Consider the following 19,142-nt stretch of genomic DNA (forward strand, 5'->3'; position numbering starts at 1 on the left):
TGAGTGGTTCATAAAGTTTGTGCGCTAGTGTACTTTCATTGGCTCTAACTGTCCAATGGTTGCGATCTCTGAAATACAGCTGTCGATACACTTTGGGACGATCTGGAACAAAACGTACTTTGTAAACCAAAGCCTATTAGGGGTGCGCGTGATTACGCATGGAACTACAAACAAATCATGCATCTTCACCCTCACTGTTCAGACACCGATATGGACCATGATAATATGGCAAGCAATCGGAATAAAATGACCCTAGTAACTTTGTATGACACCGAAAATATGGAAACCCTCACAATTCTGGAGCAAACCTTGGCTGAATTCATCCCTGCGTCAATTACCAGCCATTTAACTTGGCGCACGAACATCATTCAAAGGTAGAGCGAGCCACTGACATGTATTTTGTGCGACGCCGCGGCCACTTGACCTGAGAATAATAGCGTTGCGAAGGCGAATCCCCTGTCGCATGCTCTGATCGAAGCAGACGACAAACGCGAGCAGACGACGGCTTTGCCGACAGGCACAGCTTGTGATTGGTTGTGAAGCAATACCCTCTACATAAGCTCACTCCGTGACGTTGCCAAAACACTTCTTTCATCTGGCACGCCTGTCCTGTTCGTCATATCACCCCCCTCGCACATAAGAGAAATTTTGTTCATGCCGTGAAAATAGTGCAAGTACTTTCTAAGAGCTCTCTTACGTGCGGTGCAGTTGTCGAAAACAACATGGCGTCGTGAACAGCATATCGGTCGGTGCGACTTTCAGCAAATGCTTCTCGCACGAGTTACTTCAGCGTTTGACCGGATGTGTTGTGATTACAGCAGCTCTTTCAGTGCGTGTGAGCAGTGCGGAAAGCTGTGGCAGTGCAATGGTGTACGGTGAAGCGCAGCGAAGCCTGTGCGTCGGTGTGGTTATCAAGCGGGGATCGGCGTCGATGTATCGACGGCAACTAGCACTCGAGAAGCCTGGAATGTGTGTTTGTGTGCCGGTAACAGTTCGTTCGCTTGACTTTCCAGTCTCTCAGTTGGGTGCTGTGCGACATTTCGGATTGACAGCGTTTTGGCACGTTACTTGAGTGACCCCAAGTACGTACGGAAACGTATGAACTGCGCGCTTGGTTCTTGCTTCGCCACTAGTTAGCCCGTACGCTTCTATTTACTTGAAAGCAATGTACTGTTCGGGAGTGAAACGATGTTCGTTGTGAACAGTGGTGCTGTGTTGACGTTCCAAGACTTGTGAACAAGCTGTGCTCGTGTGACCGAAAATTGAAAGACAGCGTTGATAACTGTTTTGCCCGGCGAAGTTGTGGTGGGGCAGCTTGGCGCTTTTGTTTATTAAGTCGTCACTTCTCCTTTTTGTGATAACCATAGTCCTAGCGCTGTGATGTGATCAACCAAAACTGCGAGATGCTACATTCTGTTGTGGATCGTGTTACTTGGGAAGCGCGCCTAGACTGTTCTTCGGTAACAACTTGAGAGTTCTATGTGGCAGCGAGAGCCCGTGAACGTCAAGCTTCCCTTCGGCCCCCAGAAAAAGCAAAGATTTGACCGGTGCCTTGCTTTGGATGAAGTTGTAGGCCAATACCGCCTAACTACAGGTTTCCGAGCTCGTCTGGCCATCGTTTTTCACGGCACTAGAGCCTTGACAACAGCCGGTCATGGCCAGTTCTTACACTTTATCAATGGACGTGCACGCCTGGCCAGCCCTTCATTGCTGTCATTGGCAGCTTCCAGTCTGCAGATGCCCTTTGCCTGTTGGCCGTACTTGGTTCCTCATGACACCGACAGCTACTAAATGCTGCCATCGGTGAGTTCACCTTGCAGAACTAAATTTCACCAGTACTATAATTCACGCAGTTCTATAACGTGTGCAAGTTTTTAAGCCCATCAGATGTAATGTTTCTCTATGGTAAGTTGAAGCATGAAAACTATACTACTACTGTTATATACATACATATATTATGGTGCAAATACATAAAAAGTTTTTTGTGATTTGATACAAGTGAGCTCTTGTTTGATTATAAGGTTGGGCCTGTCGATTGAGCACGTTTGATAGTTGGAAAGGTAATGTGAATTTATTTTTCAGAAGCCAGGTTGCACTTAAAAAATTTATGTTATTTTGGAAAATTAGTTCTATAGACGATTACCACTGTGCTAGTACTATACTTCAGTAGGACATATACGTTGCGGTACGTAAATTTTACATGAGGCTTCAGTTTATTTCAAAGCGATTATAGCAGATTTTGGTCACATTAACGAAGTGATAGCTTCCTCAAATAAGTATTAGAAGTGATTGCTTTAATGATTGTTTTTAAATATCTCGTTTTTGGCTCTTCACAGATCGCAGAGATTGGTTTGTTAAGGTCCTGTGATTCATCGGTTGAACGTTCTGGCACATCAATCCTCATAATTACTTGGAGCACCTGTACAAAAGTAGGAAGGACGCGTTCTCCTTAACTATGCAAGCCTATGTCACTGCTGGGACTGTTATCATTCAGCGGATGGGGCGTGGAAGCATGCATGGCAGCCTCATCTGGAAGGACTGCGATCTGCTTGGGAGCTTCGAGCGCACAAAACTGCCTAACGGCTGGCTGCAAGGTTAGTTTTTCTTTAATACATACGATTACGTGAACACCACTTACTGTGCACAAATTGAAAACCCAAGCATGGTTGCTTTCAGTGGATACCTGTAATATTATTACACATAATTCTTATTCAACATTTATAGAACTAAATTGCAAGATAATTGAGAATGTTGAAAGCTGAAAGCCTGCAGCTTATGAATGAAACTCAAATAATATGAGGCTCAGAAGCTTGTGCTTTGAAACGAGCACAAATACTTTGATTCCTTATTGAGCTCTTGAGCTTGTGACTCCCTCTGTGGATCAAGTGCTCTGGAAGGAAATAGCAAGTGGGTGAAAATTGCCTGGCTGTTCACAACTTGTAAGGAGAAAGACCTATTGAAGAAGCTTCAGATGACATAGGGCCAGTAACTGCATCTTTTACCTAATGTAGCTTTTTCTCTCTCAGTGCTGTTGCTTATGTTTCAGCCGAACATGTTCACCACGATTGCATAGTGATATATATTTTTCTACAAATTGTACCTGACCTAAGTATGCATTGTTGATCTCTAAAGGTGACGTTCAGTGTGTTTCAAAGCCATGGCTTCTCATTTCTCTGTCTGTGGCTAGCCTATTTCAGCAGCAGAGCGATGCAGCTAGCACACGTGCAATCCAAGTCATGGAGCGCTCCTTTGGTGTTCTGTGCAGGACGCAGCATATCTATCCGGCAAGACACTGGTATCAACAATAATGGTGAGTGTTGGTGGCACCTGTAGGAGCCCGTTGTGTTTGTTGCGTATGATTATTTCCCCTGATGAAGTGCATTTTTGAAAGGTTTTCTTCATTTAGAATAATAGATGTCAGCAACAAGCACTCTCATAATCCACAAGTTCTTTGTGTCTTCTAGACTGCCCATTTGCTCCTATACGCAGTACGGTGAGCTGGCTATGTTAGACAGCCTTAAAGTTAGGAACATTGGCTGTTGCATTGTAATGCAGTCTAACTTGTATTTCTTAGTGAACTTATCTGTGGTCTGCTTCTCGCACCTAGTGTAAAGTCAAAATAGAAGAAACTTTATTGGCTTTTTATGTCTGGCAGAAGTTTCATGCCTTCATCTATAACATTGTAGTTTTGCTCTTGTATCATATTAAATATATTTTCATTCTTCACTGTTTGTGTGTGTGTGTGTGTTAAGGCTTGTCATTGGCTTCTGAAAATACAATATCTGTAAATATGAGCACATAATTGACAACTATACACTCTTGCATGTAGCATGGTTGTAACAATGATCTGTATTTTTCTAAGTTCCAGCAGTAACAAGGGGTTTGGTGCTCCACGGTCATGTACAGTGTATCAAGAACAGAGCACAGAAGACCAACAAGTATAAAGGGACTGCCAGTGACTGTTCTCCTGCTCAAAGTTTACAACAGCAGAAAGAGCACATTGTGATGTCAGGAGCAGCTGCTGCTTAACTTCATAGCAGTGCATTATACAGCAGTTCATTTGCTTGCATTCAAAATTATTTAAATTTTGCATGGAAGATACCAAACTATGACGCTAATTTAAAGGCTGCTGTAGTGTTAGTGGGCAAATATTTTTGAGCTGAAGTTTTTAACATGTGTGTTAAGGGCCTGCGTGCCTCTACATTTACATGCCAGAAATCACAGCATCCATGGTCGCCAATGGTAACTGTGTCTGCATTCTTTGTAGTACAAGAAGTAAAGCCATGGATGAAGTAATCATGTACTTAGTCGATGTAATCCTTCAGTGTACTCTCATTTGTATAGCACCGATGATGCCATGAGTGTATAAGCTCTGGGGAAGTGAATCTATGTGGATTATTTTATTTGAAAGGAAGTAGATCATCACTACTCCTAGTATATCTTAACAGAAGATTTTAGTGCTTGGGTATTATCCCACTGCCTGTCCGTCCTTCAACAGTCTACTTATCTACTGTATAAGTGTAACTTTTTAAATGTATGCTTTGCTCGGATAGGTTTGTTCATAATGTAATGCAAGTGACTTATCATCTATGCAGCTCTACTCAGACTAGAAATAAAAGTACTTATTTTTATATGTAGCTATACCATGCATTCACTTGTGTTTTTCTAGGTGCCTGTACAATTGTTTAGCCCTACAAAAGTGCTGGTATACTCTAATATTGAATCTGGCATCTTAAAATAGTTTGTTAGTGGAAGTAAGAATGTGTTTACAATCAATATTACTATCCTCAGATGAACTGTGAAAACTCTGTGGAAATTTATTTACAATTTTTGAACTTTGTGAAGGCAAATGTTGTTATGTTTTTTTATTGTGGTCCCTGTTTCATGCAAATGACACATAATTACTTTGCAGTGGCATAGTATTAGTTGTTATTTTACACATATGTGCTGAGCAACATCGCAGTTGAGGCCAGCAGCAAGACATACATGCAGTGCACTGGAGCATCACCACACATAGTGTACAGTCTTTGTCCACCAGTAAACTCAATATTTTTCAAGCAGACTAATAGACAGCTGTATGGGAACTGTGTTGATGTGCAAATTTTGAAGTCTTCTTGAGGAATGTTTTTCATCATTTTTGTCCAAGTGAAGTAGCTACCCAAGGCCACAACTGGTGGGAATGTGGTGGTTTCCTCTCTCCAAAAGCACTCTTACCAGCTGCCTCAATGTTAGCATGGGGTGAATTCACGAACTGGAAAAATAATTGGTCTTTGTTTTCTTGGCCGAAAGAGTCGCTTCCACCATTGAGCCACCACGACGCGCCAGAATAGAAACTTTTAGCTAAATAAAGTTGATTCTACTTTTGAGAAGTGTTTTGGGGAAACGAAATGGCACCTATAGCTGTCAATATAAACACTGTTTGCACCAAGGAGCTTAGTAGCTTATAATTGTATTATTCATGTTTTGTCTAGAATTTACTCGTGCTGTGCCAACTTTCAGCCCAAGTGTCCTAACATGCTTTGTTAGTGGGTTGTGAATGAGCCCAGCTATGTAAATAAACAGAGTGATATTGCAGACATGTACAAAATATTGATGCACAGCCCTTTTCTTTAGCATGACATTGTCAAGGGCTTTATTCTTGTGTTTTTTATAAAAACTGCTTGTCACTGGGCAGCAGCAGAAAACTATGCATCAAGCTTTTGCGAGATAATTCGAGAAACACCGTGTTCAGACATAAAAGTGCCGGTGGATATCTCTCGTAAGTTACTTTCTGTAGTATATTCAAAATGAGTGTATTAGAATTGTTGTTTTATAGCCATTCATTTTAATATTTAAACCTGAGTGTATGTATGTATGTATGTATGTATGTATGTATGTATGTATGTATGTATGTATGTATGTATGTATGTATGTATGTATGTATGTATGTATGTATGTATGTATGTATGTATGTATGTATGTATGTATGTATGTATGTATGTATGTATGTATGTATGTATGTATGTATGTATGTATGTATGTATGTATGTATGTATGTATGTATGTATGTATGTATGTATGTATGTATGTATGTATGTATGTATGTATGTATGCATGCATATATGCATGTATGCATGTATGCATGTATGCATGCATGCATGCATGCATGCATGCATGTATGTATGTATGTATGCATGCATGTATGTATGTATGTATGTATGTATGTATGTATGTATGCATGCATGTATGTATCTTTTAAATGAGAAATCGTTTGTCATTGGTGAGTAAGTTTGGTAATAATTTGGCTGAATTTGTTTCTAGTTATTTCTCTTTTGAGCCATTATACATTTCAATTTGTTTTGTACTGCATAAAAATAAATGTAACCTTACACAGAATATGTGTGTTCGAAGAATTTTCATTTACCAACCTACAGTCATGGGCAAGAAATTGGGTAAAATGGAACGAACCTGCGAAGATTAGTTTCGAGCATAGCTACTCTACATGGCATATCTCGTACACATTGCGTTGGTTGAATATGTCGATTTCAACCTTTCCATTTTAATCAGAATAAGCAAGCTATCACCCGTGGTTGTATATGTGTGTGATATTTATGCATACTGTGATACCGGTTCGCAATTACAATTAAGGTCACAAACCTAGTCAAGCTGAATACACGATTTTTGTCCATGCACCTTTCATCTGCACTGGAACTGTTGTTAATAAAAAATAAACTTCAGTTTAGAAATTTATTCTATTAGCCAAAAGCAGGGTACCTCTTTATCACACAAATCAAATTGCCATTGTTTTGTTCCATTCTGGACAATACGGGACCCTCTCAGCAGAACTCGATTAACTGCTATAGTTCATTTTAACCATTGACAGCGACATTACACTGAAGCGTGCAGCATGACAAATAGCGGGAGAGAAGACACAAACTAATCACTCTGTTTGCATCAGCTCTAACTGTCCGTGCTCTTTGGTCTTGCTGCATGTGATGATGCCCACCAAATTAGCACGAAAGCGTGTCCCTACAAAGGCAGTCAACTTGGCTGCAAGCAGTTAGCTCACTGCATGTGTAGATTTTCTTCAAAACACCGTGAAGACTGATTGCTGGTCGAATATGCAAACACGTGAAAAGTATTATACCAGGTATGATATTGGTATTTCAGCACTGGACACTTTTGCGATAAGAGAGGATGGAGGAAAAAATTATGAACCCTGAATTGTTTAATTTTTGAAGGAGCACAGTACAGCGCTTTTGGGTCGAAAGGGATGTGAAAGAAGCAAGTGCGAAAACCTACTTCTCATAAATTTAGTACCCGCCACCACGCATAATGTCAGGCCGGGCAACCTCTTGAAAAAAAAAAAAAGTGCTCAGTGATTCTGCGAATCGAACCAAGTACCTCGTAGATTGTAGTTGAGCGCTGTAACCGCTCGTCCACTGCAGCTTTTTTTTTATCACTTGTTTTTCTGTACAGGTGTTCACACAGAAACATGAATGATAAAATACACTTGGACCAATATTTGATCCGAAGTGCTCACATTAAAATTTTTTCAGGTTGCAGAATTCCTCTAACATTGTTAGCCAGCTGGGAGATTCTTCTTCTTGTTTATACACCTCAGTGATATACCGCATGTTTGCAATGAAGTTCTCCCGGACAGGACGTATGTTCCGGTCAAGATGTCTGTAAGCCATAGTGGTCTGCCAGATGCTGTGAAGGCTAATTAACATAACCATGTCGTATGGTATGCCGTCGTCCTCATCCACACAGAGAAAACGAATGCCATGGCTTGTAATGGGGAGATCTTTTTTCAATGTTCTTTGAAGGATGTCCCAATGAAAGACAGCGTCCCAGCAATGAATAAACACATGGTCTATTGTCTCAGGTGTTTTACAAAGTAAACAATTGTTTGTCCATGGTACATCGATTCCCTTGTCCGCTAGCCACTGCTCTACGGGGAGAGTCCCGGAATGCAATTTAAAAAAGAAAGTTTTCGCCCCTGCTTTTACTTTCATCCTTTTGACCCTTTTCAAAACGTCCTGTCTGGGTCCTCCATTGAACATAGATCTGTACAAAGGTGTTGGTAACAAGACATCACGGAGATCCCTGTACAGATTTTTTCGCTTAACAGTGGCAAGATATCGCTTAACAATGGCAAGAAAAGCGCACTTTCAAAAACTCAAAAGACTGTATAACTTCTCTCAAAAAACCAGACACATATCGGCACATACCACTGTTTGTAGACACAACAAAATCTGGGATGCATGATGACAGCCTTACTTTTATCACTGTTTGCAGAAATTTGTTTCTTTGATCGCGAAGGAAAATAAACCGAGAGACAACTTGTCTAATAAATAAATGACATAAACCGAGTCCGCCATTACTAACGGACTGGAATAAATTAGACCGGCTTGTACGTTCCCACGGTGATTTCCACACAAACACAGCAAAAATCCTGTGAAACTTCTGTACATTGACGCGTGACATACAGATAACTTGCATGACATACCAGATTTTTGATATCAAAAACATGTTGCACACAGTTGCACGTGCGAATATAGACAGATCCCGACCACACCAGGCATTTGTTTTTTGCCTGAGGGTTTCTGCTTCACCTTTCCAGTAATCCGCGTTGTCGCGATAGCTGTCCAAGGGTACACCGAGGTACTTTAGGGGTTTGCTTTCCCATTTTACGTTAAGGTATACCTCAGGCCTCACATCCCAGTTGCCGTACCAAAAGGCAGTTGTTTTATGCCAGTTAATTACACTGCCCGTCATGTCACAAAATTTATTTGCCATGTAAACGACTTCACATATACTTTGTCTATCTTGGCAGAGTACTGTCACATCGTCAGCATATGCGAGTAATTTTATCTCCGTGTTCTGTAACCGAAAGCCTTGCACACTTGAGTTTTGAATGATTGATAAGCAAAAGGGTTCTAGGTAGATGGCGAATAACAATGCTGAGGCCGGGCATCCCTGTCTGATAGAACTTAGTATTTCAGTTTCTTCACTGAGCTGCTTATTGACCAACAACTGCGTTACACACTGTGAATATGCCATCTTCAAACCATCAAAAATTACGTCACCAACTCCCAGCTCGTCCACTGCAGCAGTGCTTGTGTTCGCCTTATTGCTGATACATCGTCATTCCTTCGAATGAAGCCAAATGCAAAAACGTCACGTGAAACTTTGTCAAAAATGGAAAAAAAATAGTTAGAATGCATTTTCCCAAGGTTACTAGAAGATAGAAACCGCCACGTGTGATTGTATAACCGTGCGCTATTTATTCTTGTACATTACTGTCATGACGTTGGGATAGCCGGCTCTAACGTACGCTACCTTCTCATAGTTTTCTAAATATAGATAAGAAAATAAAAATATATATCGGCCTGGGACAACGCTAATCAACTATTATGAGTTCACTGTCACTAGTGTCACTTTCACTAGATGAATGCTCAGTTTGCTTTCATTATCGTTATTTAGGAAAGTTTTGGCTCAATAAATCAACTCTCTTAATTAGCATTAATTCTCACACCTAAGGACAGTCACACTTCATCTCGCTTTCTGAGTGGCTGTCACTCTCATATAACGCGTACTCCACTTTTTTATGCTCTCCGAGCATCTGACCCTGTTTTGCGGAGACTTTCCCTGACGTCTGCTGGGCCAGAAAATTGCCTTTATTATCTATCAATTTCAAGCTTTCGCGAAGCCGAAGCGAGAGTCTCTCTCTCTTTTCATCCTTTTCGCACGTGTGATAACGTCTCTCGACCTCAAGACTTGTATACACGTCCCTTGCTTTGCGCACTCAAACAACGCTGGGCAAAATATTTGCACCGTGTTTTGTGAAAAGCATTAGCACTGAGACACCTCCCGACGAGTCTCCCTCATTTTACGTAGACATATACCTAAGCGTAAGCGTATGCACGTTCTCGCATTCCGGCTTTATAAAAATGCTGCGGTGCATGGAACCAGCGAAATTGCCCTCACAAATTCATTTGATTACTGCTGTTATCTATTTCCGCACAATTCGTCTGCAGGCACCAAAGTCGCTCATGTGTCTTGTAATAAGAATATTATAACAAAGGCTACCTTTGACTATAGGTACAAAACACCCTTACGTTCACCACTATACCGTGCTAGATTGCACCGAATTAGTTAAGTAGCAGCGCAGCTTCAATGAAATGTAAGGTAACTGGTCGCGTTAAATAGGGGAAGACATTCGAGGCACATTTTCAAACATTGCATGCATCGATTTATGTGTGGTTTCATTTATGTGGTACACCTGGAGTGTTGTTTACTTGTACTTGGCGAGATAGTGCATGGATTGCTCGATGACTTAAGGCCATCGAGCAATTTCGTTTTTAGCTACAGTCGTTGATGAAAGGCGAGTGCTTGGCTTTGCACAGCCCGCCAAAACGCCTATTACAACGTACGCGGCATCCCGTAAGCGCTGTAGCCGACGCTCGCGGAACTGAAACTTGGATGCAGCAAATCATTGGCTGTCATCGTATACTCTCGATGCTAGACGCTATGCGTGCTACCTTGATATTATCGGCACACACTTCTTTCTTTCCTTGTCGTTTCATCAGCTATCGTGTGTCCTCCTTGCCCTCTTAAGTGCCGAATAAGTTAAATTCATACCCGCGCTATAGTAATCCCTCCAGATAAGAGAACGTTTGGCTAAGAAAATGCGTAGCCAAAGAGAAAGCTTTGTGAATTCGGCCCCTGATTACCGGCATTCAAACACAAGAAATGTACGTAAGTTATACCCACGATGTTAGTTTCTAAATAGTGATCATTCATTTTACATAATTAGAAATAATGTAATAAATTAAAAGCAGTCAATTACTTATAGCGCGTTACGTAAAACTGAGCTTTCTATGTCGCGTGAGCACTGCCACGCACATTTATTAAAACATGTCAAGGGAGTAGCTGCAAATTTCAGTTATCCCCACCGACCGAAAGCAACGGCGAATAACGCGCAAACTCTCCTGGAAAGTATTCTCTGAGAGGGATTACGCCACACTTTGTTTTGGATCATTCGACCCGTCCTAGCTGCCATGCGAGACATGGTTGCCGCCGAAAAGTCGGATTCGGATGGCAGCTGGCGCCGGGGGCACCAAATAGCTCGCTACACTCAATCCGGCAGCTTTTCGGCTAAGAGGTTTAGCCAGCTGTTGGAAAAGGCGCCTCTTGTTCCGCTCTGCTGGGTCTCAGACAACCGTGTGAAGGGTGAACGACGGACCTAAGCGCCTGCACCTGACGTCACACTTCATTGTAGTCAACAAGCACTGTGAAATCCGTGTGACGCCGAGGTCTATGAACCCTACAGAACTCATAGTTGAAGTTTGGCTGAAAGGTTGGCTGGCCCTATATTTTGGGTAAAAATAGATAATATTGCTATAATACATTTTTGAAATTACCACAATGTTAAGCTTGAAATTTTGATTGGAATCACTAAACAACATTGTGGGGCGCACCTGAGGCGTTATATATGCCGTAATTACAGTACCCCATTGTACTAAATGTCTCGCTTTCATCGCAGGAGATTGGCGTTGTATTTGCCACATCGTGTGGAACACTATTTAAGCGAGGGGGCTATTCCCGTGAACGTGAGTAAAGCAGTAACACAAGACTGTGCAAGATCTCTCAGGCTTCTCGAAATGAAGCACCAGCGTTCTCCATCACACTCTTCTTATTAATATTAGCATTTGTAAAAAAACCCTATTAAGAAAGTGGACAAAATAAAAGCCCGCCCTACAGAGAAAAAAGACAAATAAAAGTGCTCCGAGAAAGGTGGCTAGTGTAATACCATAAACAGAATGTTTTATACGTGAGCTGATATATTATCTGGCATGAAACACTTGTTTGACGCCACGACAGGCCAATAATTTTCCTTCCTGATAATACGACGCCACTGGTTATGCTTCTCAGCATAAGCAGTGGGCCACTCACCCTTTTGCAATGCTTTGTGTGCTTGAAATGTCATCCTTGCGGGTCATCTCTTCAGCTTTTCCACTTGATAGCTTTTAGATGACAACATGTGTATCCGCTTTGGTAGAAAGATTGGGAAAAAAGGCAATGCCAGCCCGCGGGCGTTTCTGGGATAATTGTTTCTCATCGGACCTGCCCTGCAGAAAAGAATAGAACAATATTACAAAGGAATTCTTCTGCTGCTATTTTTGCTTTATTCACAAGGCCTGAGGCCCCCTGAGTGAGACAAAGATAAGCGGCTCCTGAACATGAAAAGAAAATAGAACCAAACTACAACAATAACAACCGCTCCAACAGCAGTTATTCCTAACCAAACATAATTCCAGGAGAAAGAGGTTTGAAGGCATGAAAACTCGCTTGCAGCCTTCAACAGCGAGTTCCTACTCAAAGAATTGCCGAAGAAAAGTTCATTGCTCGAAAGGATGGCTTCAGTGATATCCCCTATTTGATGGTTTTTCACCACCGCATGGTTAATGCGAATGCAATTCATTGGACACTATGAAACTGATATGAAATCGTGGACTCAGTGTTGCTAGCTGATTCATATTTAATCTCTTTTTATTCTTGTTCATCTCGTTCTATTGCTCTAAAGTGGCTTTTCCACCGTTTCAAGTGCTTGGCGCATGTTCTCGCCGAGATGGGTGTACGTGGAGGGGTGGATAGCACGTGCGTGCGAAGAAATTCGTCGGGTATAGCATTGCAATTACTGAATATGAATGGGTAAAAAACACCTCCAAAGATGCATGTCGTTTCTGAACTGCTATCTATACGCTTGTGTCACAACATGATTTCCGGCAGAAAAGCAATTAAAAATGAACCAGTGACCAGCTTCGTAGACAGGCTCTTTCACGTGCACAATGGAAGAAACGAAAATAGAGGGAGAAAGAGGAAGCGAAATGTTATGGAAGGGACCCGCTTTGGTCATTTGTTTGTTCTATTTATGTATTCTATAGTGTGAGCCTAAACAGGCGCATACAAAAGGAAACAATGAATACGTTGGTAAGTTTCGTTGAAGAAACAGCAGCGTCAGAGAAACATAGTTGTCACACTTTCGCACTGTACTATGCGACAAAGTCATTGATCAAAGCAAAAAACAACAGAGAACAGAATTTTTGCATAGCTGAGTGCTAGATACAGACAATATCAGTGTCGTGGTGAACCTAGAGATCTAGAAATATAGTTATTCTTTTGAAGGGTTTACACAAATAGAAACTGCTCAATTTTAGAAATGAATGCTCTAACGATTCAACATTCATGAAAGCGTGTGGAAACGCATTCCACGTTTCTATGGTAGACGGAAAAAAGAACATTTGTAAAGGTCGCAGCGTGTTATGTATGGTCTGTTTCACTTTGCATGATTTAGTCTGGAAGAGCAGTGTTGAGATGGTTTGAGGTAGTCGCTTTTAATAACAACAAGCTTGTCGTTATATAACAAGTGCATGTGAAATAGCAACGTGCCGGTGGTTTTCAAGTGTTAGTACCACAGAGCAATGCGCAGTAGCGTCGCACTGCCATTCCTGGAGCATCTAGAGTAGATGAAACGAAACGCCTTGTTTTGGATTGCCTCTAACTTGTTGATAAGACATTCTGGGTAGGGATCCATGCAACACTACCGTATTCAAGAATGGGGCGTACCAGAGATTTATAACATGATAGCTTTAAAATAGGGGGTGCTGTTGCAAGTCTTCTGAGTAGAAATCACAGCTGTCTGAATGCTTTTTGACACGTATTACTTATGCGTGTATCCCATCTTAACGTACTCGCTAGTGTCACCCCTGAGAATTTGCATGATTCTGTTCGAGCAACGTTTGACCTCATGAGGTTGTAAGTTAAGACATGCGGCTTTTTCATCCTTGTTACTGGCATGCATGCTGTCTTTTCTACGTTGATTTGAATTTCCCATTCCTCGCACCACTGGGCAATACTGACCAAAGATGAGTTTAAGTCAACCTGGTCTTCTTCTGTTCGTATTGCTTTGTATATGACGCAGTTATCTGCAAATAGTCTTTACCGTCTTGTTCAACTGGAAGATGCATAATACTTACGTATTTTAGGAATAAAGTACGACCTAACGCAGACCCTTGGGGCACTCCCGAAAAAACTTTCACACATTCTGATTCAGCACTGTGGCCTTTGATGAATTGTGTGCGGTCAAAAAGGTATACTCGCTTATCCAGGATACCACTTTATCGTCTATTCCAATGTTGCTAAGCTTGTTTATTATTTTCCAGTGAGTTACCCTGTCAAAAGCTTTAAAAAACTTTATGAATATAGCATCTAATTGCAGTCTAAAATTTATTACTGCAGCGAAGCCGGGCACGATTTCCAAAAGCTGTGTTTTTGTCGAAAGACCTTTGTGGGAGCCATGTTGTTTAGTGTATAGCAAGTTGTTTTCTTCTAGACACGTCGTAATTGCTGGTTATTATTACCGGCCTGTAATTGTTTTATTGAACTTCTCAGCGCGGAAACTTCCGACTAGAGACGAGGACAAGCGCAGCTGCGCGCGTCCTCGTCTCTTGTGTTTTTTGTAGGAAGTTTTTGCGCTGAGAAGTTCAATAATGCATTGCCAACTAGCCCAATCCCATACTTTACTTGTGTAATTGTTTACCTGTAGTTTGCTCTCGCCTTTGACGATAACGTTGATCTTTGCACGTAGCGAGTCAACTGGAACCCAGGCAGTTTTAAAGAATGCTGTAAAAACTTTATGAATAGGAGGAGTAACTCGCTCTGCGTAGCGTCTGAGAAACTTATTCGAAATATTGTGGGGTCCAGGTGGCTTTTTAACGTCTTTTCGAAAGAGAAGGTGTAAGATTCCCTGCCTTGAAAATTTTACTGGCGCCATTGTTGAATCGTAGACTCGCGTTTCAACGTCTTTTGGAGGCCCCGATGTACGAGTGAAAACAGACAGAAAATATTCGTCGAACGCTTTCGCGATAGAGGGAGCATTATCCTTCATTTCAATATCGATTTTTAACAGGTCGACGCCGTTTTCAGTCCTGCAAAAATAACGCAAAAATTTGCTGGGTTCATTTGCATGAAAGTTGTAAGTACGGTGGCGAAAACATTGTTACGCGCAGACCTCATTTATTCTTTTAGCTGGAGGGTTAATCAACGTCCTTCTCCAGAGCAGCCTTTGCTTTTGCGCATGCGCTTACTTTTTTGTGTGTGAATAATGCTCCATAATATCCAAGGTGTTCTCCGCTTTGTGCGTTTTACTTTTGAAGGGACACATATTTCTTCGCAGTGAGCAATCGCTTATCGAAAATTCTGCCAGAAATTCTCCGCTGTACCTTTTTTGTAAACAAAAGTTGTGAGATAATGTTTCCAAGTAAATAATGACACTAACATATCATCTCCGTCATAAACTTTTACGGGGGCACGCGATTGAGAACAAAGACTTCTGAAACCAAGATTCAATGTCAATATCGAAAGCATATGATCGGATATCCCATCCTCTACAGTTAGTCAAGATGACTAAGTATGCGACACAAATGCAAGACTCAATAATGAGCTTGTTTGCTCTTGGATGCGTGTGGGCTGCTTCACAAGCTGATCTAAAGGGAAACTATAGCATATATTGAGCAGAAACTCACAGCTGAACAACTCCTTGCCAATATTTGATAATGTGTTCTGTTTAATTAAACGAAAATAAAATCGACCAAAAGGACTATTTTGCTTCTATCTTTAACACGTTTGCTAAGATAATCATGAATTTTCTTCTGATATTCGTGAGGAGCATTTAGTTTTTAGATAAACTGAACCTATTATATGGAGGTATCGTGACGTTTTATGCGCACTAAACAATTTCTTGAATATGGATACCTTTTTTCAGCGTGATATGAGATCCCACATTTTACAGCGATAGTGACAGAACCCCCACGGCCATCACAATCATAACAAACAAAAGAGTTAGAGGGTGGAATAGTTGCGGAATCAAATATGCCAGAATGCAGCCAGGTTTCAGTTATTACGACAATGTCAGGAGAGTACAGAACAAACAATTCTCCAAGTTTATTCATATTATTTACTATGCTTTGTGCATTAAAACAAATAAACGACAATGAATACGCACTCGCACGTTGTCAAGTACGTTTATTATTGCACTTCCCGGCCCTTTTATGGGCATGTTTATCAAGCAATACTCTCAAACTTCCAGCGGCATTCCAAGCATATAGCTGATCATTTTTAGTTTTTCAAAGACAAGAGTGACTTTATCACCCTTTTCGCACTCTGCTTTGAATGAACGCCAGAGCTTACTACGTGAACAGGCGCCGAGAAGTCTTCAGAAATAGATATGTGACTGCCTTTCAGCTTGAAACAGTTTCGCAGAACAGACTGCTTTTGACCGAAGTTAACGAATGGCAAAATAACAGACCAAACACGGCCGTCAATTTTCTTGCCTATACGGTGGACACGCTCAACCGATTAGACTTGTATTCCAAGCATGTCTTGGACTCTATTTCTAAATAAGGCTTCAGGCAAGTTCACCACAGTTTAATTATCATGCTTCTCGGAGCCCATACATAACAATATTGTTACGGCGTATTCTATTCCCTAGTTCATCTAGTTTGCCAGTAATTATTTACACCTGCTTACAGACTGCGCTCACTTTCCGTTCACACTGTTTTACTTTTTTACTGCATTGTTTGAACGATGCCAAGGAAACCTCGATTTCTCCGAGTCGGGTTTGTACTCTCTGTAATCCTGCTCTTAGGGTTTTCTGTTGTTTTTATTTTCCATAACATTTTTCAATATTTCATCAAGTGATTCATATGAAGAGTTTAACGTCACAAAACCACCATATGATTATGAGAGTCGCCGTAGTGAAGGACTCCGGAAATTTCGAACAATTGGTTTTCTTTAACGTGCAACCAAATCTGAGCACACGGGCCTCAGCATTTCCGCCTCCATCAAAACAGCAGCCACCGTAGCCGGGATTCGATTGCGCAGCCTGCGGGTCAGCAGCCAAGTACCTTAGCCACTAGACCACTCCGGCGGGCAATAATTCATCAGGTATGTTAGAGCTGGGGTTTTTCTCAATGTCACCGCAGAGCAACAACACAATTCGGGCTGCATCAAGAACACAAGCCAAAATGCATTGAGAACTTTGTAGCACACCTAAACAAGCTCTGTCACTTCTAACATATTTAACGAACTGTTTCTTACTAATCTGTACAACAAAGAACAAGTGGTTACTCATGACGCCTGTGGGGGTGCCACCAAGTCCACAGAAGTGAGCTTGCAATCGTTGGATCCTTTTATAAATTTCCTCCGATGTCGCTGCCGTCGGTGGTCGACCGAACCACTCATGCGCCTTAGCTGTCGTTGTATTGCTGGGCACTTAGCCTTCATCTGCGGTGATTTCTGTGGTCGAAGTAAGTAAGTGATAACATGGGGATGTCCGGCCAACTGGCCCGAGGGCTATTAGCTGACGTCCCCCAGGCATGTTGTTGATGAAGATAATAAGTTGGCGACAGCTCAGAACCATCGTCTATTCCGCTCAGTCAAACAGAATCTGTACAACAAAAAAGAAGTGGTTACTCAGGACGCCTACGACAGTGCCACCAAGTCCACACTGCATTTTTAAGAGGGTGCGAGGAAGCTGGAAGGGATATGATACAACACCGAGAAGATCGCCGAAGAATGAATGTGATCTTTATTCAAGAAAAGGACTGCTCTTGCCGCTGTTGGAATGGTAAAAGGAAAAGCTTTTCTTATTGGTTGAACGTCACACACAGACTTGAAATGCAGCAGTTGGTTCGGCAGACACGTCAATTGGTGAGGGGGCGTTAAGTTCAAGATGACAAAGAAAATGGTAGCTTGGCGTACGGAGGGACAGTGGGGAGGTGGTACATTGCTGTTATTGTTGAGGTAATGGTGGTGGCAGGTGAAGTTCTTTGCTTCAGGATATGAGGCGGTCTCGTACGTCGACAGCGCTGCGTCGACATGCCACAAGGCATGGCGCTGCGAGAAGATGTGTTTTTGCGGCTGGTGCTGAATTTAAGAGCTACGTGGACGTACTTCTGGATGTCAATGTCTTAAAGCGAGGGAGCAAGTTCGCAGCTAGGTGAATGGTGTTCTGCATACCAATGGTCCAAAACATTAGACAAATGCGCTCTTTTCATAAAACATTAGCCATGGCAAATTAGTGATGGTTGCACCACGTACCCTGCTTTTGCGTGAACGAAGTGGTCTCCTATGCATTAACTATATCATCCGAAATATAGTAGTTTTTGAGCTATCTGAGCGACGCCAGAACGACGTTTTTGTGGTCTCTGACAGCGCAGACGGGCAAGGTCTTCGCCGGCAAAAGAATGGTCAGCCTAAGATAAGGAAAAGTGGTCGCATGCCGTGTTGTATGCGAATGACGAAACTCCCGCCATCAGCGAAAGTCTGCTCAGGGTACTTTCATGGCAAAGGTTTCGCACCGCCTCCGAGAGATGACGGGACCCCACCACGAGAATTCCCCCCCCCTCCCCATAGCAGTTACTACAGCAGATACTATAGACAGCTTCGCTGCAAAAAAAAAATGCGAACTGAACAACCACATCAGTTCACGATGTTTCCTTCTGCTTCACATTCACTGCGCAGCATGTTAGCGTAAAATTTCAGCGAATACCCTTAATCTGCTTAAATGCAAGTAAGATAACTGCTTGTCTCAGATTCAAGTAACATGTCTCTAAGCAACGACATAAACGCGAAATGTGCTAAAATGAGAGACGTTATCTACCTCTTGAATCAAGGGGGTGGATAATGCTCATCCAAATCGTGGTCGGGGAAATAGGATATAATATTTTGAGTGCATCATTTATTTATTTATTTACAAAATGCTGCAGGCTAAGAATAGCCCAGGCAAGAGTGGGGGTGGTACAGTATGAGGATATGACCAAAAAAGCAACAATACAGTAGGCACAAACTAACAGGTAAATATACAACACATCATGGTACAAGATCAAAGTTACTGCAAAAAATTTTCAATACACCTTAACACGTTTCCAGATTCAAAAATGTGATGTGGTAATTCATTCCATTCTGTTAATGTGCCAGGAAAGAAAGAGTATTTGAAATTGTTAGTTCGAGCAAAGATAGGAGTGAATTTTTGTGAATGATATCGTCAAGTTGGACGCGAAGATAACGGAGAAAGAATATTTGATAGCTCAAGT

The 19,142-nt window shown here is 41.7% G+C and overlaps 1 protein-coding gene across 3 annotated transcripts; it reads left to right on the top strand.

The window, feature by feature from the left end:
* Positions 1–429: 429 nt before the first annotated feature.
* LOC142777445 (uncharacterized) lies at positions 430–5,689 on the top strand. 3 transcript variants are annotated; one of them, XM_075881870.1, is made up of 4 exons: positions 430–1,803; positions 2,337–2,594; positions 3,188–3,310; positions 3,863–5,689. In XM_075881870.1, exons 2-4 carry the CDS (start codon positions 2,456–2,458, stop codon positions 4,027–4,029), a joined length of 429 nt encoding a protein of 142 aa, XP_075737985.1. In that variant the 5' UTR covers positions 430–1,803; positions 2,337–2,455; the 3' UTR covers positions 4,030–5,689. The 3 variants fall into 3 exon arrangements, with proteins under 3 accessions (XP_075737985.1, XP_075737984.1, XP_075737986.1); XM_075881869.1 differs by having other exon boundaries at positions 2,417–2,594; XM_075881871.1 differs by having other exon boundaries at positions 2,417–2,594; positions 3,266–3,310.
* Positions 5,690–19,142: the final 13,453 nt, after the last annotated feature.

The sequence above is a fragment of the Rhipicephalus microplus genome, chromosome X, assembly GCF_043290135.1.
Source record: "Rhipicephalus microplus isolate Deutch F79 chromosome X, USDA_Rmic, whole genome shotgun sequence".
NCBI classification, from domain to species: Eukaryota; Metazoa; Arthropoda; class Arachnida; order Ixodida; family Ixodidae; genus Rhipicephalus; species Rhipicephalus microplus.